This window comes from Natator depressus, chromosome 2 (genome assembly GCF_965152275.1).
Source record: "Natator depressus isolate rNatDep1 chromosome 2, rNatDep2.hap1, whole genome shotgun sequence".
Taxonomy (NCBI): Eukaryota; Metazoa; Chordata; order Testudines; family Cheloniidae; genus Natator; species Natator depressus.
In genome coordinates this window covers 38,434,847-38,458,649 of record NC_134235.1, presented here as the reverse complement: position 1 = coordinate 38,458,649, position 23,803 = coordinate 38,434,847, and the positions used below count along the sequence as shown (strand labels likewise).

The window sequence follows — 23,803 nt, the reverse complement described above, 5'->3', positions numbered from 1 at the left end:
AGCAAAATAGGGTGGGGCTGAGATCAGGTCAGGCAGCTTCTCCTGGTAGACTCCTGCGGTATGCCACTAAGATTTTAAAGTTCCAGGCGCGGGCAGAATCCTTAAAGAAATCCGTTGCAGTGCCACCTGTTCCCCTTAGAGTAAATTCACTTTCCAGCACAGCCACATCTAGGGCTATAGGGAAGCACAGATTGGACTACCTGGAACAGATGGATTAAAGTTTCCCATAGGTATCTGCATTCCTTAGTTTTTCAAAAAGTCTGTGAACTTCCTATCAAAAAGTATTCAATGGATGCTTTGGAAAAATGTGTCCCAGAATTTAGCCTTAAGCTGCTATAAATGTTTCCATATTTCTGTTCTTTAAATTGCAATGAAAACCATTTTTATTTGTATTATTTATTGTGTATTACCATAGAAGCCCCAGTCATGGACTAGGACCCCATTATGCTATGTGCTTTATAAACCCAGAACAAAAAGGCAATCCCTGCCCCCACAGAGTTTACATTCTAAGTACAAGACAACAGACTGATACAGACAGACCAACAGGAGAGTTCAGGAAAACAGTGAGGGTATATTGATCAGCACAATAGGCAGTGGTCTCAGCACACCAACAGCCAAACCACTGTCAAGTTTTTAGTAGGCATCATGGCAAAGAGGTCTATGGAGGGTTCTGAAGGAGGATAATGAAGTAGTTTTGCAGATGTTTATGGGGAACTTCTCCCAGGTGTGAGAGTCAGCATGAGAGAACGCACAGAGCTGCTTGTTTGAAAATTTAATAAGATGGCAGCTGACACCATGGGCTGATCAGAAGTGGGCGCGACCTTTCAGTACTGAATGAGAGATCACAGTTGGGTGGGGCCAGGTTGTGGAGGGCCTTGAAAGTGAAGACAGGTAGTTTGTTTGATATAATAGAGAAGAGGGAGCCAGTGAAACAAATAAAATAACCAAACATTCTGCTTTAGCATTTACAAGCAAAGCAGGTTGCCACATTATGCTAGTGCATGAGAAACTGCATGTGAAATTAACTAAACGCTAACTATAAACCAAAGTGAACCTGTTAAACTTTCATAGTCCAAGATGTGAGAGATACAGAAAGTAAACTAATATCCTAAAAAGTGAAAAGTGGTTTTCTTTAAGTGTATTTATATACAGGGTAAAGTTTTCAGAAATGCCTGCTGAAATGCCCATTGAAAATCAGTTGGACTTAGGGTCTTCCATGACCGTGGCACTTTTAAAAATTTCACCTAAAGTGGTGGTAGCAAAAAAATTTAACACTGATGTTGTTGTTTGGGTTTGAAATGTTAATATTGAACCTGACCCTCTGTCCGTTTTAATGATCTCCATAAAATAATATACAGACAAATATAGGAATAAATTTTATGTAGATTTGTTATAATTGAATTAATTTACAATGATAAATCAAGTAATAGAATTAATTATTTTCTAACGTTTAACTTATTTATACTGAATAAAATCCCTTTTCCTTGTTTGGTTAGCTACACTAGTTTATAATCATTTGTCTTTTGTCTTTCATTCTCCCTTTTTTAAGTACATAATGTAATTGGTTTATAAAACATGAAAATAATACTTTGCCCTTCTGAACAGCGTTCTATCCCAGTATCTCAAAGTACATTGCAAACACTAATACATTTAGGCTCACAACATCTGTGAGGTAGGGAAATATTATTCTTAGGGCTGTCGATTAATTGCAGTTAACTTATACGATTAACTCAAAAAATTGTGATTAATCTCACTGTTAAATAATAGAATACTAATTGAAATTTATTAAATATTTTGGATTTTTTTCTACATTTTCAAATATATTGATTTCTATTACAACACAGAATACAAAGTGTACAGTGCTGATTTTATATTAGTATTTTTGATTACATATATTTGCACTGTAAAAATGATAAACAAAAGAAATAGTATTTTTCAATTCACCTCATTACAAGGACTGTAGTGCAATCTCTTTATCGTGAAAGTGTAACTTACAAATATTGATTTTTTTTGTTACATAACTGCACTCAAAAACAAAGCATTGTAAAACTTTAGAGCCTACAAGTCCACTCAGTCCTATTTCTTGTTCAGCCAATCGCTAAGACAAACAAGTTTGTTTACATTTATGGGAGATACTGCTGCCTGCTTCTTATTTACAGTGTCACCTGAAAGTGAGAACAGGCATTTGCATGGCACTGTTTTAGCCGACGTTGCAAGATGTATACATGCCAGATGCTCTGAAGAGTCATATGTCCCTTCATGCTTCAACCACCATTCCATGGGACATGCGTCCATGCTGATAGCAGGTTCTGCTCAATAACGATCCAAAGCAGAGCGGACCGGCGCGTGTTCATTTTCATCATCTGAGTCAGATGCCTCCAGCAGAAGGTTGATTTTCTTTTGTGGTAGTTTGGGTTCTGTATTTTCCGCATTATCTCCTGCAAATTGTTATCAAACTTGTTTGTCAGAGCGATTGACTGAACAAGAAGTAGGACTGAGTGGACTTGTAGCCTCTAAAGTTTTACATTATTTTATTTTTGAATGCAGGTTGGGTTTTTTTTACATAATTCTACACTTGTAAGTTCAATGATAAAGCGAATGCATTACAGTACTTGTATTAGGTGAATTGAAAAATACTATTTTTTTTTATTTTTACAGTGCAAATATTTGTAATAAAAAATAAATATGTGAGCACTGTCCACTTTGTATTCTGTGTTGTAATTAAAATTAATATATTTGAAAATGTAGGAAACATCCAAAAAAATTTAAATAAATGGTATTCTCTGATTGTTTAACAGCACGATTAATCGCGATTAATTTTTTTAATCGCTTGACAGCCCTAATTATTCTTGTTTTATAGATGAGGAAAACAATTCCCAGAGAGGTTAAAAGCCTTACCCAAAATCCCACTGAAAGATACTAATAAAGGCAGGATTTCTCTCCTACTAGAAACACTTTTAAACCTACTTCTGGTCACATTTAGACCTTTGTACTGTAAAGAGCTCCACACAGGTGGGCCCATGTGCAGAGGAAGGGCCTTAGAATGCATTGCAAGATGTATTTCCTTCTCCAGGCTTTTCCACTGTGTGCATAGCCATTCATTTCCCATACACGCTTGAAAGGAGAATACCATGGACAGTCTGTGAGGTCAATTTTATAGTGTTTTTTTCCCTTAAACAGGTGTTTGTGCTGGAAAGTATGACAGGTCCTTTACAATTTAAAATATTCCAACCCATGTTTCTGTGTAAGATTAATGGCAGATGAAATTCAAATCTGAATTACTCATACATTGTACACAGCTTAACAGTATCAATTTAGGAAAAGGACTTGGGCATCAGTGCAGACAACTCGGTGAAGACCTCTGCACAATGTGCAACTGCAGTCCAAAAAGCAAACAAAATATTAGAAGGTATAAACAATGGGATTGAGAGTAACACAGAAAACACTATAATGCTATTATACAAATCAACGGCTTTCCCTAATCTGGAATACTGTGTGCAGTACTGATCACCACATTTCAAAAAGGATGTTGCAGCAGTAGAGAAAGCTCACAAATAGACAGTGAGAATGATTGGGGCATGGACAACTCTGTCATTCATAGATTCATTGATTCTAAGGCAAGAACAGACCATTGTGATCATTTAGTCTGACTTCCTGTATAGCACATGCCATACAACTTCCACAAAATAATACCTCCAGCATATCTTTTAGAAAAACACCCCATCTTGATTTAAAAATTGTCAGTGATGGCAAATCCACCATGACTCTCGATAAATTGTTCCAATGGTTAATTATTCTCACTGTTAAAAATTTACGCCTTATTTCCCGTCTGAATTTGTCTAGCTTCAACTTCCAGCCATTAGATTGTGTTACACACCTTTCTCCACTAGGTTGAAGAGCCTATTATTAAATTTTTGTTTCCTATGTATGTACTTTTATAGACTGTAGTCAAGTTACGCATGAACCTTCTCTTTGGTAAACTAAATAGATAAAGTTCCTTGAGTCTGTCATTGTAAGGCATGTTTTCTAATCCTTTAATCATTCTTGTGGCTCCTCTCTAATTCGTCAACGTCCTTCTTGAATTGTGGACACCAGAACTGGACACAATATTCTGGTAGTGGTTGTACTAGTGCCAAATACAGAACTAAAATAACCTCTCTGCACCTACACAAGATTCCCCTGTTTATGCATCCCAGAATTCCATTAGCACATTTGGCCACAACATCACACTGGGAACTCATGTTCACCTGTTTATCCACCACAGCCCCCAGATTTTTTTTTAGAAACACTGCTTCCCATCCTGCCAATATGGTTTACTTCCCTTGTTCACAGATGTATACATTTACATTTAGCTGTAATAAAATGCATATTGTTTCCTTGCACCCAGTTTACCAAGCAATCTAGATCACTCTGCATCAGTAATCTGTACTTTTCATTATTTACCACTCCCCCAATTTTTGTGTCATCTGCAAACTTTATCAGTGATGATTTTATGTTTTCTTCCAGGTCATTGATAAAGATGTTAAATAGGGCCAAGAACTGACCCATGTAGGACCCGACGTGAAACAGACCCACTCAGTGACAATTCCTCATTTACAGTTAAAGATTGAGACCTATCCGTTAGCCAGAGAGAGACTGAAAGGAGATGAATAAGAAGGGATACAATAAAAGAACACAAAATGATGAATTTTATAGAGAAGATAGACCAAGAGTAGAGCTAGCTGGAGAAATACTGACAAAATGTTTTTTTTCCATGGGAATTTGCGGATTCATCAAAATCAAAACGTTTTGTGGCGATAGTTCTATTTCACCAAAGTTAAAACAAAAATCTGCCTGATTTCCTGCCAGCTTGCGACCCAGCTTCTTGGCAGCCTGCCTGGCAAGCTGATGGTGAGCCTGGAGGTCCTGAGAGTCCCAGCTGCCAAACTCCCAGGCTCAGGGCTCCTTGGCAGTTCACGCTCTGAGAGCCCAGGTTCCTTTCCCTTTCCCAAATAATTTTGAAATATTTGGGTTTTGTCCCACAAATGAAACCAGTTTTAGAAATAGTTAAATCCTCCATAGAATAGAATTAACTTTTCCCGCCCACCTCTAATCAGGAGTTCCTGTTTTTTACCTGTCTCATAACACAAGAATTGAGGGGGCATTCTGTGAAATCAAAAGTCTAAAAATTCAAAAGTGAAAAAAGCACAACAGCGTATTAGATGGCACATGGTATCATTGCCAAGAACTTAATGAGATTCAAAGAGGGTTTGGATTTATTGATAACAATAATGTTATCTATAATTAGTTAATTCTAAAATAAGAGTTTTGGAAAGGATATAAAACCTCATGTATCAGAGTTTAAGCCCATTTCTACCTATTAGGAATCAGAATGAGTTTTTCATTGGGAACAGGATAACCACATTTGTCTACTTCAGGGTTTCTTGCACCTTCCTCTGACACATCTGGTACTGACCCCCATCAGACAGGATCCTGGACTATTTCCATACTGGGTCTGATCTACTATGGCAATTCTTACGTACCTGTGTTTCACTCTCATCATGGTGAATCCTATATCAGACTTTTTCTATAGGAGGCAGCTTCTGGCAAAGACGTAATCTCTTCATTTTCAGTTGACAGAGCCTCTGATTCTCAGTGTCTCAAAATTACCATCTTGGCTGTCAATGCATAATAGTTATTCATATGCTTTTTATCTTTAATGCCACAGAGTAATCTATCATATCATGCAGCAGATAACATTTCTGACTCTCTTCTCTCTTTTCCCTCTTTTTGTGTTTCATCTTCTCCTGTCCACTTTTCAGCCCTTTCGCTTTCCCCCTCCTTCCTGCCCCCGCTGGTTCCTCAGTACCCATCCTGCCCTCTCCTTTTTACTCACATCTCCATCCCTCTGACTTCCAAAGGCTTTTATTAAATCCAAATCCGAGTGTTGATTTTTGAGGGTATCATAGGAAATGGAGGTGGCAATGACCTATTATAGTACTTCATCTAGCCTAGTTCCCTGCCAATGCATAGTTGTTCCCTAGTGTTCCCATAGTTGTTCCCCAGTGTACATTTTATAGTGTTTTCTTCTATTTTTAAACATTCTAAACTATAGTGTTTCCACCAGTTCCCTGAAGAGACTGTTCTATATTCTAATAGATCTCACCATCAGGAAGTTTTTTAATATTCAGCCTAAATTTTCTCTCTTCTAAATTTCATTCCATTATTTCTGTGATAATTTATACCCTTTGTGGCATGCTGAATGATTTATTCCTTCCTTGGTGTTTAACCCTGCAGATATTTGTACACTGTTTTCCTCCTTAGATTGTACCTCAGTCAAGCAACTCATATTTTACTCCTTTTACCTTTCCTCATAAACTAATCTGTCCAGCCTCCTGGTAATTTTTGTTGCTCACTCCAGTTACTCAATATTAGCATCTGAAAAAATAAAAGGAGTACTTGTGGCACCTTAAAGACTAACAAATTTATTTAAACATAAGCTTTCGTGAGCTACAGCTCACCTCATCAGATGCATGCAGTGGAAAATACAGTGGGGAGATTTATATACACAGAGAACATGAAACAATGGGTGTTACTATGCACACTCTAACAAGAGTGATCAGGTAAGCTGAGCTATTACCAGCAGGAGAGCTGGGGGGAAAAAACCTTTTGTAGTGACAATCAAGGTGGGCCATTTCCAGCAGTTGACAAGAACGTCTGAGGAACGGGGTGGGGTGGGGTGGGGGAATAAACATGGGGAAATAGTTTTACTTTGTGTAATGACACATCCACTCCCAGTCTTTATTCAAGCCTAAGTTAATTGTATCCAGTTTGCAAATTAATTCCAATTCAGCAGTCTCTCATTGGAGTCTGTTTTTGAACTTTTTTTGTTGAAGAATTGCCACTTTTAGGTCTGTAACCTAATAACCAAAGAGCATCTGAATAACCCACTTATGTCACCACCCAATCTTAACTTTGCAGTCTTTCGGTCCTAGTTTTCTTCTCATTACAGTACTTAAGAACTTCATTAATGATCCTGGTTTGGCATCATTTGGATCTTTTAGGCTATTGGGAGAATTAAAAATCCCTGATGAACATGAATAGTATCCTGCAGTTTCAAGCATCTTGAGCTGCATTTGTATATCTAGTATGTAATCAAAGAGCTTTCCCATATGTTAACACTTTTCATCTATTTTGTTGGATATCTTCATATGTAAAGAGTTAGGCATTTTATAGTATAAATATTTCTTTAGGTGGATCATAGAAAAATGCGTATAAGTATTAAGCAACAGAAAAGGTGGACAAAATTTGCAGATTTATTTTAGCAACAATACCTACCTGTCAGTTTATATAGATCAGTGACATTCATTGCGTTATATACTGTAATCTTTACAAGGTTTTCATTATGTGATAACTGACATTTGTATGATGTTAGTAACCATATAATGGACAGTTAGTACAAAAAATAAGACTTTGTCATTATTGTTTTGGTTCTATACCACAATGTTTAGAACAACAAGAGTATTTGGAAGTAACAATAGTTTCTGCAGAAACCATATTGTTGTGAGTTGTTCTGAAGCTGTGCATTTAGAATAAGGAAATGAGAATATAAGAAGGTAGCATAATTTATAAACTGTGACATACAAACCTAGATAGTAATAAAAAAATCTATTGTTATTTATTATTTGCACATTTGCATATTATTTGTACTATGCTAGGCACTGTTTAGACACAGAGAAAGACACACTCTTTCCCTGAAGAGCTAATAATATATGAAGGAATACACATACCATACTGTTCAGCAAAATTAAAGAGGAAGTATAACCACCATAGAAAATGCAGAAATCCAAATGGACAAAGTACATGTATACTGTATGCAGTGATCAGGAATGAAGAGCTCTTAAAATAACTGTTGAGAAGTGACTTTATAAATGGATAGTGGGAATAAAGTAAAGGAAAAAAAGTATTTTGTCTGTAATGTAAATACCACACAGTACATACACTGCTCTAAAGTCATTGCTTGCCCAAAAAATTGATCAAATAAAAGCAGAAGAATGTGCTAACTTTTGATCTTTTCTATATAGATCTAAAGTCACGATCAATCGGTTTCCGTCTGTTCTTTGAAATCACATAAGGTTCATATGTGCCAAGTTTTATATGAATCACATGATAAGGTCAAGTAATACAAATTCCAAGGCTGACTTTATATACCCAGATCACATATGACTGTGATACTATATTACCATATGTTGACTATAATGGTGGGTATGTAAATGCTGATCTTGAAAGGAATCCCATCAGTAAAACCCAAGATAAATAAAATTATAGTAACACTTTTCAAATTAACTAAAAATGAGAGGAACTCGATGGCAAAAAAAATATTACGAAATAGAAAGGGGCAAAGGCCAGCAGGGCATTCTGTGATCATAAAATCAGAGAGAGAAACTTCTTGGAACTAAAGAAAAACTGTGAATATTTAGACTTTTTAAAAAATCATGAAATGCCAAAATTCAGCAGTTACTTTTTTAATAGAGTTATTTCAAAAAAATTCTGTGGATTGCCAAAGACTAAAAATAATCTGGTCATGTTTTTTTGTCATCTGTGGGAGCCAGAAAGTGAAGAAATACACAGCACTGAGCAAAAGTTAATTTGACCTTTTATTCACAATTGTGAATATTAAGGATTGACAAAAGGAATACCATTAAAGGATACCTGCAGCAGGCGCTACTGAAGTAAACTTCAAAAGCCTAGCAGTAAAAAGTGACTGCAATGTCAGTGAAACTCTAAATAACTACATTGCGTACTTGAGCGTGTAATGTTCTGATCTTTTAGACTTCTGTATAATTTGAGCTTTCTTTTGTTTGTGTTTACTATGATGCAAAGAAAATCTAGAAGTAGTAACTAGTAAAGGTTTGATTTTCACTAATAGCAACTTTTAGCTCATACGTTTTAGGAAGAATAAGTAAAATGTTCCTAGCAGTTAAGCTAAATTGAACAGATATTAAGAACAGCCATGTCAAATCTTTTTATATTTACTAATATAGTATTTGGCTTTTATTACACACATTACAAATTAAGTATAATTATTGTAATGTACTCTGTTATATATACATATACACACACTAATGTACTTGCAGGTATACCAGCTTTGTGTATATGACTACAAATACTGCATATAAAATAGTATATAAATGCTATAGTCATGTGTATATGCTTAACCTTGTTTTGTTTTGCTTCCCCGTTCTATTTAATCACACTACTAGCATATCATTAATAAATATGATGATTATCTTATCATCTGCAGATCCTGGAAAGACACTTCCAGAAGCTCTTGATTACTGCAAAGTTTGGCTACAGACAGTAGCAGGAGAGATAGATGCTAAAAGTGGTATTCCACCTCCTCTCATCACACTGCAAATTAAAGACTTTCTCAATGGGCCAGGTAAGTGGTGCACTTTTGATCAAAATGAATTTTGTAATGTAATCAGTGTGTGCATATAGAGTCATCATTTCTTTGTAAATGAACATGCCAGAAAAATGTTTCCTTCTTTCTCCATAAATGTGGATTTTTTAAAAAAATTATTTTATTTATTTATTTTTGCCAAAAACTACACTGGAGAGAGGTCCAGGTTGAACAGAATTAAAGTGACACATTTAAGGCTGGGTAAACGTCTTATCTTTGAGGACTAGACACTGGAGCCTTAAACCCCTAGAAACTTCAAATTTGTAGATTTCTAGTGGAACCCAAAATACCTGCTTCTAGCCTTTGGAAAGCTGTGAGACTGTAAAATGTATGGCACGTGTAAAAAGACCTGTTTAAAGTCATTTTTAGACGTTCATACTGTTCCCTCTGAACTCTGTTCAGTTGGATTCATGGTAATCTAGACACTTGGTGTTCTGTGCTAGGCCGCAGGCCTGTTAGGAGTGCTCTGAAAGAACAAGGCCTACACGCAGCAAAGCAGCGAGTTATTGGCTTTATTGAAGGTAAGTGACACACCCGCAACGGGGACTCCAAGCGTTGCTGTCACGGAGGCGGGGAACCCAGTGCACTGGAGCTCTGCCTGGGATGGAGTCCGACGAAGGGGTAAACAGCGAGCCAAAATAAGCACTACACAGAAACAGCTTATGAATATATAATTAGGTACTTTTTTAAAGGGGCTTTCTGCTACCTGGCAAAGGGCCATGCAGTGCAGACAGAACTGGCCTAAAGCTGGTTATAGCTGGTTTTCCATGTCCTACAGTGACCCGTCGGCTCCGAGAAAGCAGACATTCCCTAGCTAGGCCGTAACAAAGTCTTCCGCAGTCCCTTACACTTGGTATTACAGGTGTAGAGATACAAAACAAAAATATTCTCAATAAAATGTTAATCTTCTAAAATAGCTTTACAAAATAGAATAGCTATTATAAAACTATTTCTATAACTAATATAGCATATTTAGAATATGTGGCAGCATGGCATAAAGGTTTTACTGGCACTTGTTTGAGACAACATGCATAATTTGTGTCTTTGCCCCTCATGAACAATCCCAAACTCATGTCAATAAAAGCTTTATGCCAGACAACATCATGTATTCTTTATATATGAATTACACATGAAGAAAAACCCTACTTAACCGATTGGCTTTCCCCATCAACCCTGATTACAGGATGAGCCCACGCTGAGAGGAATCAGTGATTCCAGTACAAAAGTAGCAGGAAATTGCAGTGAAGGGGGAAGCCCAGGAATCTACATTTATGTCTGCAGATACTGCAGGGCTCAGAGTCAGTTCGGGAAAAGCTCAAGAAGTAGAAGAGTGAGGAAAGCTCTTCAAGCAGGGAGGCCTTGGAGAGACCCTGACCAAGTAGGGGAAATACTGCAAAGGCTCAGTTGGAAAGGCCTGTGAAGAAGACAAACTGCAGGCAGGAGGTGCTTGGAAGCAGAAAGACAGACCTTTCAGGGAGGTGGGGCTGTGCCTAGCTGCAGCTGGGCTGAAGTTTCAGCTGTGCGCATTTGTGTTCTATTTTTGGAAGATTTGAATTACTTTGTATTACTGGGAGAGAAAGACACTGAACTGGGGCTTGGGTCCTAGAGGGCTAGCATGCACCTGGGGACTCAATAAATTGGACCCCAGGAAGGAATTGTTTAGAGCCCTATGTGGATACAAAATTTATATCTGCAAAATTTAAAATTCTGTGCCAAAAAAATAAAAATTATGTGCACAGTATTTTAAAATTCTGCAGATTTTGTCAGTAAATAAATGTGGCTCCAGCATGGCAGTGGGGAGCACAGGCCACTGGCTGCACTGAGGTAGGAGATCACCCTGAAGCCCCCACCTCCTCTGGTACAGAGACTCAACAGTGAGGCTGCACCTGACCCTGACACAGAGCAAGGGCTATGCCTGTCCTGAAACACCCTGGGGCTCTGCCCCCCTGCAACAGGTGTGAGTGGGAAAGCTCAGGACAGCAGGATCCAAGTGTGGAGGGGTTTAGTATGGGAGGAATCCAGGTGTGGGGCAATCAGTGGGAGATCTGGATGCACAGTAGCTCATTTGGGGGGAGGGGTTCCTGGTGCAGGAGCAATGGGACTCTGCAGGGGATCCAGGTGAAGGTGGTTGGGTGTCAGAGGTGGGGATGTGTGTGTCTGGATTTGCAGAGATGGAGCTCGGCGGGGAGGGGGTCTGAGTGTGGGGGGCTTAGTGGGGGGTCTGGTTGCTGAGGGAGTCGAGCTTGATGGGGTGGGGTCCAGATGCAGCTGGCTGGGGATCAGTGGGGTGGGGGTTGGGTGAGGGGGGGCTCATCGGAGAGGTCCAGGTGTAGGGGGGTAGGGCTTGTCAGGGTGACGGTTCGATGGGCCTGCTTAACAGGGGAGCCCCAGCTGCTGCCGAGGGGATGCCGCATGCCAAGTTTCTACTTCCTCCTGCAATTCCCCTACCCCTTTTTTCTCCATCCCCCCCCTCACTCCCACATTCCCGTTCCCCCTGCCCTATTCCACCCCCTTCCTTCCCCACTGCCTCTTCCCCGCACCCCCCCTTCCTCATTTCCCCACCCTCCCTTACCCAATCCCACCGTGGGCACTCACTGTTGAACAGAAAACAAGAAGGCTCCCAGCACACAGAAGGGGAGCACAACTGGCACTAGGACCCAGGAGGTGGAGTTCAGCTGCAGAGTCAGCAGAACCAAGACACAGCCTCCTTCACTGGGCAGCTCTGCGCTTGCAGAAATGAGGCAGGGCAGTGGCAGGTAACCCCATGTGCCCCCCCATGCCTCGCCTCTATTTGGGAGGGGCAATCTCTCCCCAAAAACTGCACCCATGTACCCTCTCCCCTCCAGCTTTCCTGTAGTTTTCAGCAGAGAAGCACAAGAATTCTGCGAGCGGGGAAGGAGGATGTTTTCTGTGGGAATGCAGTCACACAGAATCCCCCCAGGAGTAATGTTAAAAGAACATTATTAAGGTTTGCAAAGATTGATTGTGACACCTTAATTTATCCCCCTTATGCATATGAATTATATTACAGTCTTTAATTACGTGATCACATTCTACTTTTTCCACTGGATCCCTGCCTCATTCAGCAGACAGAATGGACATGGCTCAGTTAATGAGCAGCTGTTCAATATTTTATTTTCTCTTCATTGTTCAGTGTGTATCCCCCATGCTTTATTTACTGCACATTATTAAAACCTGTTTTGAAGACAGAATTATTAATGTCCTCATGGGCTTTTCTATGGCGCTCATTACTATAGTAGCTAAGTACTTCACAAACATTAATGAATTTACTTTCACAACACCGCTGTGAGGTACTGAGAAACTGAAGCACAGAAAGATTAAGTTCAAAAGTTTCCACTAATTTTGGGTGCCCTGTTTGAGACATCTAAGACCTGATTTTTTTGAGTAGTTAGCATTATAGAGCATTTTATATGTTCAAAGGACATCTCCCATTGACTTCAGTTGCAGTCAGCTCAGTACTTTTGCAAATCAGACCCCGGGATATCCAGTTAGGCACCTAGATAGTGAGAGTCACACAATTAGTGACCCCTCTGAAAAAGGCTTGGTTTAAATGTCTTGCCTGGCATCACACAGGAACTGTGGACGAGGCAGGAATAGAATCTAGTTCTCCAGGACAGCATTCAGCTGCCTGAACCAGGACAGCATCCTTTCTCTTTCTGTAATCCTCTGTCTCATTCAATACATACCTCTCAACTTGTGAAACAAATGAGGCAGGGGTCCTACAGACAGCAGCCTTCTTTATTACATATCCCTGATTCATCCCCAGAGCAGATCCATCCTGTGCACTGAATGAGACAAGAGTTTTATGGAAGAAATAGTATGTGATCATGTAATTAAAGACGATATCAGACAGTATACAGATGCATGGGCAACCTTAATTTTGTCATGTGTTAATTTTTGTGTACTTGACTTTGCAACCTTAATAATGTTCAGTGTGGGTTTTGTATGTGTAATTTCCCATGATTTTAAAAACACAATCTGAAGAAATGGAAATTCCATCATGTGGCATCCTGTTCACATCTACATGGGTTATCAGCAGGGTTGGAACTTCTGGATCCACCACACAGACCTCTGCCACTTGAGCTAACAGGGTAACTGATAGCAATAATAGGCTGTCTTCCTCTGTGTGGAGCAGCACTATAGGAGAGAGACATATTTTGCCACAGATGTGTATGACAGCAGAGAATGGTGAGACTCAGTAATCCTGGCTTCCATTCTGAAAAGGACTGTGCTCTAAAGGGCATGAACTCTTCTGCCTGTTGTCCCCAAGTTTGTCCTCTTCTGCCCCATCCCTTCCAACCTATCCCTTTACTAGTCCCATCTCTTGCTTGCCCGAGCTCCTTGTCCCAGTCCTGTTGTCTTTGCCTGCCCAGTTCCAATCTCCACTCCTCAGGCTTCTCATCTTCAGGCCCTCTGTAAGAAGGCTACCTAGCAGCAACTTTAAATAAATATACAGGGGAAAACCATTAAAGGCATTATTTGAAATAGTTTTTGCACCAAGGGATTCCTTCAGATGGCCACCTGACAAATGGCCAGACTTTTTACCAAATTAGATAACCATGAAGCCCAGTTTAATGCAAATAATACTAAGATGGCCTGAGCTATTGTCTGCCAGGGCCAGGACACCTAATTTAGAGACTTTCCTTAGGAATGGAGTTGAGGTTGCTGCTAAGCAAACCCTGGCAGTCTCTACTGGTGGGTTTCACTTTCCTGTGATTTAAGTGATTCCCCCATGTGCTAAGTAGACAATAAATCTCCTACCTCCAAATATAATGGTGTGAACAGTGGCACTGGAACACTTTTTTAGAATGGGAGTGCTGCAACCCCTCTTACCTCTGTAGAGCTGGGGTCAGGAGCAGGGCTGTGGCTCTGGGATGAGAGGACACGGATAGGGTAAGGGGCTAAGGCTGGGGCCACAGCTGGGGGTGGGTGTGGAGCCCAGGGCGTGGGGCCAGCAACCGGGACCAGGACTGGGCATGGGGCCGGCAGCCGGGACCGGAGCCGGGCACAGGGCCAGATGTTGGGCCAGCAGCTGGGCACAGAGCAAAACCCCGTGCAAAACCTGGGCTTGCCCCCCACACCATTAGTTTCCTCCCCTATAGGTGGGAATAGGATGAGTCTCTTTCTGCTCTATCCTCAGCAATATAGGCAGATCCTGAGTCAGTGTTCAAATTCACTCCTTCCTGGTCTTTGGCTTTATTGGCAACTCCAAAACAATAATGCAGTATAAACCTTTGCATGTTTCCTTCTAGATCTTGGCTGTTTCCCTCCAAGACCTCTTTTGGCCTAAGACACATAGCATTTTTATCACCTGGCTGGTTCCAGTTGGACCCATTTCTAAGCATGCCTCAGCAGTAATTACCCTGAATCTTAACATGGAATTTTGGCTCAGGGTGGTTCAACAAAACATCCCTGCCTTCCAGTACAGGGTTTTACAACCTGTTACAACTGAGAGCTTGGTCAAATAATTTCATCTTCTTTACCGTTCCACAATGTTAGAGCTTTGACTAGATCCCTTTAAAACTTGCATACAACCACACAACTGCAATAAGTGCTGTTTCAGACCTAGTGAAAAGAAAAGATGCAGTGGTTTAATTCAACAACATGCGAACATCAACAGTACAATAAAAACCTCCTAGTCAAGACTCATTCCAACACGTGGTTGGAAGGCGTGCTGGAACAATTTTTATAGTGGGGGTGCTAAGAGCCATTGACCAAACTGTGAACCCTGTATATAATGGAAACCACTTCAAGCCAGGGAATGCGATAGCACCCCCAGTCCCCCTAGTTTCAGCACCTATGGTGATTGGGCATCTGAGAAGTAGCTGAACCCACCAGGAGGGAGAAGAATGGCTTCTTAGTGGTCCTGTGGTAAGCAGTCAGGTGGCCAGACACAGTTAGCCTGTGATTATCTGCCAAGGGCAAGAACCTCAGCAGTCATCTTCAGAGAGCCTCAGCAAGGCCACCTAGGAACACATGATATTGGTGGCAGCAGGGGAAACCAATATATCATTAATGAATTGAATAAATACTCTGCTAAAAATTCAGTCAGAAGTAGTAGTGCATATATTGCACAATTCTGTCAATGACTTAGTGATTTCTTATGAGCATTTGTCAAATACTATAAGACTCATGTTCTTACTATATTACTACTATAAATATTTTTAAGGACTTCTTTATGTTCATTTTATGTATTTATTTTACAATCAATTGATGTATAGACAAGTGCAATAGATGATAGCCATTGAAGACAGCTGATCTGCTTTTCAGCACATTTGTCAAAGTTATGCAAATGCAGTCAGAAACCTGGATATAACTATTGCAATGACAACGGAATATACTTGTGTACATGTATCAATGGTTCAATGTTTTTTAGTAAGTAAAACATTTTTCCTAAGAAAAATATTTTTGGAAAGGTGAGTTTGAAACATCAGCTCTACTAGTCCAAACATGTATATAACTTATGATGCAGTATAGCAGTTAGAAAACAGTCTGTAAATTGTTCCCAAAATTTGCTATCTCTAGATGAAACTTTAGTTATTGTAAACAGTTTGTCAGCTAAAGTAGATAAGTAGATGTTGTTCCATAGAAAAATTTTATTTTTTCACTATGCAGGAAGCCAGGTTGTCACTCTATATTAACTTAGAGATAAAAAAAACTACAGCTAGTAGCTAGACTTGGAAACCACCAATTAAATGGGAATAACAGGATACATTAATACACTTCTTGCCAAATGAGTGGATTATTTTGTACATTTTTGGCAACTAACGAAAATTGATATTTCTTCCAGATTTTAGGTAATAGGATCCTAGGAGAAATAAGCATATATCACTGAGCCAGTGGGAACAGAACTCAACTTTACCCCCAAAAAACAATTCTTTCCTTTTCTACAGTAACTAATTATCTAAAAAAATTTTTTTTAATTCCTGCTAGATCAACACGCACAACCATTGTTATAGTAAATCTAATACTGGACTTGTATATTTAATTCTTCACATGTAGGACTACATTAGATACAGTTGAACCGATGATTATTTCTGGCCAATTATCTTCTTAGACAAAGAATAAAGATGACCATGTTGTTTTATTACTAAATTACTTGCTATCCCTACCCTTCAAGTCTTACTTTAGAACAAAAATCCCACATATTTTTGCTGTATGTAATATATTACAAAAGGTTTCAAAAATTTATTAAATATAACTTATATTATTTGCCTTAAAAGTACAATTGTAAGCAAAACACAAATTTTTCTGTGCCAAAATCCTCTTTCCCTAACATTTTCTTGGAAAGATGATAGTTTAAGTATGACATTATTAAGCTTTTTGATTTTTTGCCATTTGGAATAATTTTCTGTAGAACATTTTATCCAGTCAAATTAAGAAATAGGATGTAGTCCCTCTGCTGAATGATAAAACAGAGTTCAAGATTTTTCTTTTGAGTTTGCCTGTCTATTTGTCTTTCCGTTCCATTGCTTGTATATTGTGATGAATACTTTGCCTCTAGTTATACATTAAAAAAAAACAAAAACCCAAGCCTCACTTCAAAAAAAAAATTCTATCTCAAAAGGCAACAATTGTACCCATTAGCAAGGTCAGTGATTTGGAGAAACCTGGTAAATAGCAGCTACCAGAAATCCACTAGAATAGTATCTCTAGCAGGTGATAGATTAGTTGGAACAAATTGGAACCATTGCACTTCGGCAATCCTGGTTTCTTTCAAACTGTTTTTAAAATGTCGTCATTTTAATACACAATCTCAACCCTGTAGAACAGTCCACAGCAGGTTAATTTGAATCGTATGATGTGTCACTGCCCTCAACTGACATGAGCTCCGTTCCATGTGTGAAGCCATAATAAATCCATTCCCAACCGAAGCAAATTCCCTGTGAGAAGGTGAACTAATCCAGGCCTCACACTGGCATGTTAGCCCTCTGTAATTGAAAGCAGGGCCACCTGTTCCCAGCACAGTTAGCCTATAGAGAGAAAATTAGCATTAGATCAGATACTTAATATATTGAAAAATCATTCATACTTCTTGCAAGTTCAGCTGTGGGATGCTTAACATGACATCATATATAAACTTAGGAATGTGCCCACTTGATCCCATTTTAACAGTTTTGTTAACCATGGTGTTTGTTAACTTTGAAATGAGAATTTTTTGATTTAATGAGAGCAGACACGTGAGAAGGGGAACTGGCCAGGGTGCAGACTTTTCTAATTAACTCAGGGTCATTTGCAAAAACATTTGAGCTCTCTGGTATTTTTTTCATTGTTCTTTTACAAACAAGTTTTGAACCACTGACACTGTAGTCATGAAATGACATTTATTTGATTAAGAGGACAAACAGAAATATGCCAAATATAGTAGTGTGCGCATGTTATTTTTTATTGACAGTTATTTTTATTAAAAATCACAGTTCAAGGATTCAATGAGGTGTGAAGATAATGCAGATAAAATGTTCAAAAGTGGCTTAGGTACTTAGCAGCCTAAGACCCACTGACTTTAAATGAAACATAGCCTTCTAGATGCCTATGTCACTATTGAAAATGGGACTCATGCTCTTAAGTCAGGTAGATGGTTTTGAAAATGTTACTCTATATCTTTTCCATCATTTTGACGTGTCTTCCGTGCTTTTAAAGTCTACTTTTACCTTCTGCTGATTCTTTATTTCTTTTCTTAGGATTCTTTTATTTCTTAAAATGCTACAGCGGTGCAGCTGCTCCTCTGCAGCTGCGCTGCTGTAGTGCTTCAGTGAAGGCACGGCCTATGCCAATGGGAAGGTCTCCTATTGGCGTAGGTGCTCCACCTGCCCGAGAAGTGGTAGGTAGGTCGATGGGAGAATTCTGCTATTGACCTAGAGCTGTCTACACCAGGGGTTAGGTCAGTTTAACTGCATCACTCAGGGATGTGGATTTTTCACAGTGTAGACCAGGCCTCTGAGTTACAGGCTCTAGGATCCTTTCCAGGCTCTTCCCCAGATTTGCTGGGTAACCTTAAGCAAATTATTAAACCTCTTTTGTGCCTCAATTTCCGCATCTGTAAAAAGGGAATATTAATACTTAATTACTGTTCGCCTTCATGATGATGCCTCCACAGACATCAACTGTAGTTATTTGCCTAGTCACATAGCACCTGAAACATTTTTGAAAAGTAGTTGGCAGCTAGAGGCATGTACAATTCAGTATCAATATTCCATAGATCATCTATGCAGCCCCTGGAGTCCCTGCAGCACATGAACTACAGGGAGAGGAGAGAGAGACCAGGAATGTAGGCTTTTGTAGTGCTAATTAAGAGTATATGGTTCCCTGAAGTCACAATCCACCTTATTGGTTCTGCTCTTGATTCTTCAGTCCCAGCAACAAGTAAGGGGGTGTTTTCTGATACTGGTGCTAGTACTGGCTAGTGTCAGGTTGGAGAGGGAAGGATTTTGAGCCTGGGGATGGATTTTCTAAGTCTAGAGCGGTGTGTGTGCACGCACAATAGGTGTTCAGAATTAAGGGGGCTGGTTCTGAGCTACCAAGGCTAGGTAAGAAGAGAAGGGGTTTTCCGCTTTGGGGACAGGTGTGTGTGGGAGGGTGTTTCTGTGCGGTTGGGTTGGAGGGAAGTGGGGAAATTCTGAACCAGGAGTGGAATGGGTTGAGTTGCAGGGTTAACGCAGGAGGGAATAAATTGGTTTTGTCACGGTGATAAGAAGCAGATGTTAGGATAGAGCTAGACCGGAGGGGGTGAGGTATTGGGGCTGGGAAGGAGCAGTGAATGGACGACAGGGAGAATAAATACTGTTTTCTCCCACCGTCATCTTTTCTGTCATGTGTCCCAATTTTTAAGTTATTTCTCTAAAAGGGGGAAGAGAGAGAAGGGTGTCCCCTTCTCCTCACAAATCTCTCCCCAAAAGGCTTTCCTGTGACACTCCTGAACACAGTGTCTCAGTTTTCCACTTTGTAAATATGATTGACTTGCAGAGAAGCGGAGGATGGGGGGAAGGTACTTACTCCCTACAGCCCCATCCATTATTTTGAACACCACACTGCCATTAGGCTGATCCATCTTAAAATAATTAGGCTGATGATGCATTTCTCTTGCCTTGGAATATCCTTGTTTCAGATAGGCATAAAAATGCTTTTTGAGCCTCAGGAAAAGGCTCTTAATGCCTATGACGGCTACAAGGTCCTCTCAGAAAGGGCCCAAAATGACCATAAGACACTGCTTCACAGCATGCTCCTGCATTAAGTCCTGGGAGACCTTTTCCTAAAGAACTCCTGCGAAGCATGAAAAAACTCCTTAGGTGTTTGGCTTCCAAGTCTTCCATAGGTGCCAAAGCCTGAATCAAAATCGGAGATTAAAAGAGGAATCATTCTCTTGTAAAGGCATCCGCTGATGAACCATCTAAACAATTTGACTGGCTAAAGATCTGAGTTCTATGTGGCGGAGGCATGTTCAAGGGGGACACGTGATTAAACAAAATGTAGTGCTCCAGATGCCAGATTTGACCAGACCCCGTGTGATTGGCTTTTCTAGATCTTAAATCCTAGAAAGGGAGGACTTCCTGGGATCCAGGCTGATCATGTATATCAGGGCTCATATGAAATATATATAGCCAGAGCATCAGGGAGCCAAAATGCCCTTTGAAGGCTCTGGTGAAATCTGAAATAAAATCCTAAACCTAAGCATTATTTTTTTTTCTGTTTCGTTGTTTGCTTGTCTCCTCTCCCTTCATGTTTATTTCAGTGGCTCTCCATGGAGAATTCCTCACTTCTTCCCCTCTTTTCTCCGTTCTTCTTTCCATTCTCTCTCATCTTCTTACATTTTCCCCTCATGTTCCTTTATCTTCATAGTGGGGCCTCTCCGTTGGTGATTGGAGGCAGAGTAAACCTTTTGTTCTGGCTGGAGTATAGACCACCCATATTTCCCTCCACCCAAAGCAATAGCTACAGATATCTGTTTATGACCGAGCTTTTTCAGGCCTCTTAACTAAAACATTTTCCTTACCCAGTTTTTTTTTGGAATATTGGATTTGTTAAAGAAAATCTGCAAATGTTTGGAACTTTGGGATTGAGGTTTTCTGATGTATTTTCCTGTCCCATGATCAAGACGGCAGACAAGGAGAAGAAAGGGAAACCAAGGCCAAGAGATGCATTGTATGCTCATGTATATCCTGACACAGAAGGCCTGGCTTGTTTGTCCTTATCACATGGTCCACTCACTGCAGGTGGTGGCTCCTCCTGGCCTCTCTGGGGATTACCTCTTTCCAGGTCTGAGGCCCTTTTCTGCTGCTCGCTGCATGCCCTGCTGGCACTCTCTCTCTCGGTCTCTGTGACTCTAGGTGCTCCTTCTTTGTGACTTGGCCCTTCTGCCAGGTCACGATACATATTTCCCTTTCCAGGGTATCAAAGTCTTCTCACTCACTGTCCCTATGGTGCCACTTCCTCAGTGGCTGGTAGAGGAACCCGGGCCCACCCCTTACTCCGGGTTCCAGCACAGGGATCCTCTAGTCAGCAGCCCAAATCTGTTCCATCCTTGATCTTTACTGCCTTTTCCCTGAGCCTGTCCTTACCTTCTGGCTCTCCCTCCTTCGCTTGCCAGCCCCATAGCTCCCTTCTCCCAGGAAGAAATTGTAGGTTACTTGCTTCTACAGCTTCAAACACACCTCCCTTGTCTCAGAGAATGACCGCAGACTGCTACCTTGCAGACTCTTCTCTGTGGCCAACTTCCCGTTTTATAAACCCAGTCCAGCTCGTTCCTCCTCAGTTGGGCTCCCTCATTATTTGCCCCAATCCCAGTCAGGGGGTTACTTAAGCCACCCGATTCCCCTTAGTTGTGGACTGTCTGTGGCCCCCTTCTTAGTCTACATTAACCCCTTCAGGGCAAGTGTGGGGTGAACACCCCATCACAGTCCTGTCGGAATCCCCAGTGACAGTAAGATTCCAGACATGTATGGAGTGCTGGTGCCCCCCATAATGACTATGGGAAAGATTCCACATTGCAGCCAGTGCATGGGGCAAAGGCCATGCTGAGATGGCTGAGCAGGCACCAGTACTGCTCTCCCATCCCTTTTCAAGCAGGATCCAAAGCAGGAGGGAGCAGCAGAGGCAACTTGAAAGCAGACTGTGGACTGTGGACTGTATTAGTTCAGAGTCTTGGCAACACCTCCTATGCAGTTGTTTCTAACTATAGTAGCTTCTCGGACAACCTCAGTCATGCTGCCATTTCCCCTCTAAAACCAGCCCTGCCCCAGATTCCAGTACAGCTGCAACAGGAAGTGACTATGTGTGTTCTCACCACTCCCCCAAATGCCCACTAACCAGTTAATATGAGTGCCACCAGAAGTAGTGCCATGACTGCTTGTCTCCCTGGGGAAGCAAGCAGCTTATGCCTCCACAAACAAGGGACTATCCTACCCCTACTGTCTGGGGAAACCATGCTCCTCCTGTGCCTCCTATCCTGCCTAGGTTTCCCTTGACAGTTGTCAGGATGGACTGTTAAAGTGACCAGGATCCAGTTCCACCATCCTCAATAAACAGGAGCCTTAGTCTGTCAATAGGACAAACAATAGGGAAAAAAAATCCTGCCCATGAGTCTCATTCTGCTCCCCAGAGCCTATCCCTTCCCAACATAAAAAGTGTTAACAAGGGAAATCTGAGGATGGTAAAGACAATTCTGATTTGTATTCAGAGTGGCTCTTTAGTAATGAGGAAATGTCTGAATTGCAAGCCTTGAATCTTCTCAAAATAAAGGTGAAGAAAAGACTAGTCGTTGCACTGCTCTCATTTGTCACTGGTCCAGCATCATAAGAGTCTCTAATAAAAGAAATCCAAAAGCTAGAAGAGGCTTCATAAATTGTCATTAGCTCCCCATTCCCAATTTGGATCAAGGTAAGAAAGACAAAGAAACCCAAGACTAATATTTCCCCCTCCTGCTTCTTTTAAGATTATGTTAAGGAAAGTGTTACGTATGGTTCAGGTGTGAACTGCACCTGTGAACTTTCTCTGTCCGTGGGCAGTTCTTTCAAGTGACAGGCCAACACCTGGGGATTTTAACTGCCCAGATATCTGTTGAAAAAGTAATATGGCAAAACACAAAATATCCAGTAAGTTCTTGGAATGTATTGGTAACAACTTTTTGTTTTGGGAAATAACCAGGAGGACAGCCATATTAGACTTTATTCTGATCAACAGGGAGGAATTGGTTGCAAATCTGAAGGTTGAGGACAATCTGTGTGAAAGTGATTGTGAAATGATAAATTTCATGATTCTATTAAAAGGAAGAAGTGAAAGCAGCAGAATAAAGGCAATGGACTTCAAAAAAGCAGATTTTAACAAACTCAGAGAACAGGTAGGTAAGGTCCCATGGACAGAAAATCTAAGGGAAAGATTGCTCAGGCACAACAGCAAACTATCCTGATGCAAAGGAAAGATAGGAAAAATAGTAAGAGGCCAATTTGGCTGCATTAGGAGCTCTTTAATGACCTGAAAATAAAAAAAGAATCCTATTAAAAAAATGGAAACATGGACAAATTGCTACGGTTGAGTTCAAAAGACTAGACAAACATGTAAGGCAACATCAGAAAGGTAAGGCACAAAATGAGTTACTAGTAAGGAACATAAAAGACAAGGTGAAGAGGTTCTGGGAATACATTAGGAGTAGGAGAAAGATGAAGGAAAGTGCAGGGGGCTCTACTTAGTGTGAAAGGAGAGCTAATAAGGGATAACATGTAGAAGGCTGATGTGTTTAATGCCTGTTTTGCTTCAGTCTTCATTTAGAAGGTAAATTGTGACCAGATACTTAACACAAAGGGGGAGGGGGAGAACGCAAGACAAAACAGGGAAAGAATAGGTTATTTAGAATATTTAGATAAGTTAGATCTATTCAAGTGGGCAGGGCCTGATGGAGTTCACACTAGGGTACTTAAGGAACTAGCTGAAACAATTTCAGAACCATTAGCAATTATCTTTGAGAACTCAGAGAAGGTAAGTGAGATCTCAGAGACCTGAAGAAGGGAAAACAGAATGTCTATCTTTAAAGGAAAGAACAAAGAGGACCCAGGAAATTATACACCTGGAAAGATATGGGAACAAATTATTAAACAGTCAGTTTGTTAGCACCTAGAGAAAATAGAGTTATAAGTAATCGTCAACATGGATTTCACAAGAACAAATCATGCTAAATCAACCTAATTTCCTTCTTTGACAGGTTTACTACCCTATTGAATAGTGGGGGAAATGGAGGTGTACTATATCTTGATTTTAGTAAGGCTTTTGACACAATCCCACCTGACATTGTCATAAACCAAACTAGGTATACGTGCTCTATGAAATTATGATAAATCGGCAAAACTGGTT

The 23,803-nt window shown here is 40.4% G+C and overlaps 1 protein-coding gene across 1 annotated transcript in view; it reads left to right on the top strand.

Moving 5' to 3' along the window:
• The window catches only part of VPS13B (vacuolar protein sorting 13 homolog B), a 913,989-nt gene that overhangs the window by 735,742 nt on the left and 154,444 nt on the right, over window positions 1-23,803 (top strand). The window contains exon 35 of the mRNA XM_074944046.1: window positions 9,284-9,421. Within this exon, the coding sequence (XP_074800147.1) occupies window positions 9,284-9,421 (138 nt within the window). The remainder of the gene's footprint in view (window positions 1-9,283; window positions 9,422-23,803) is intronic.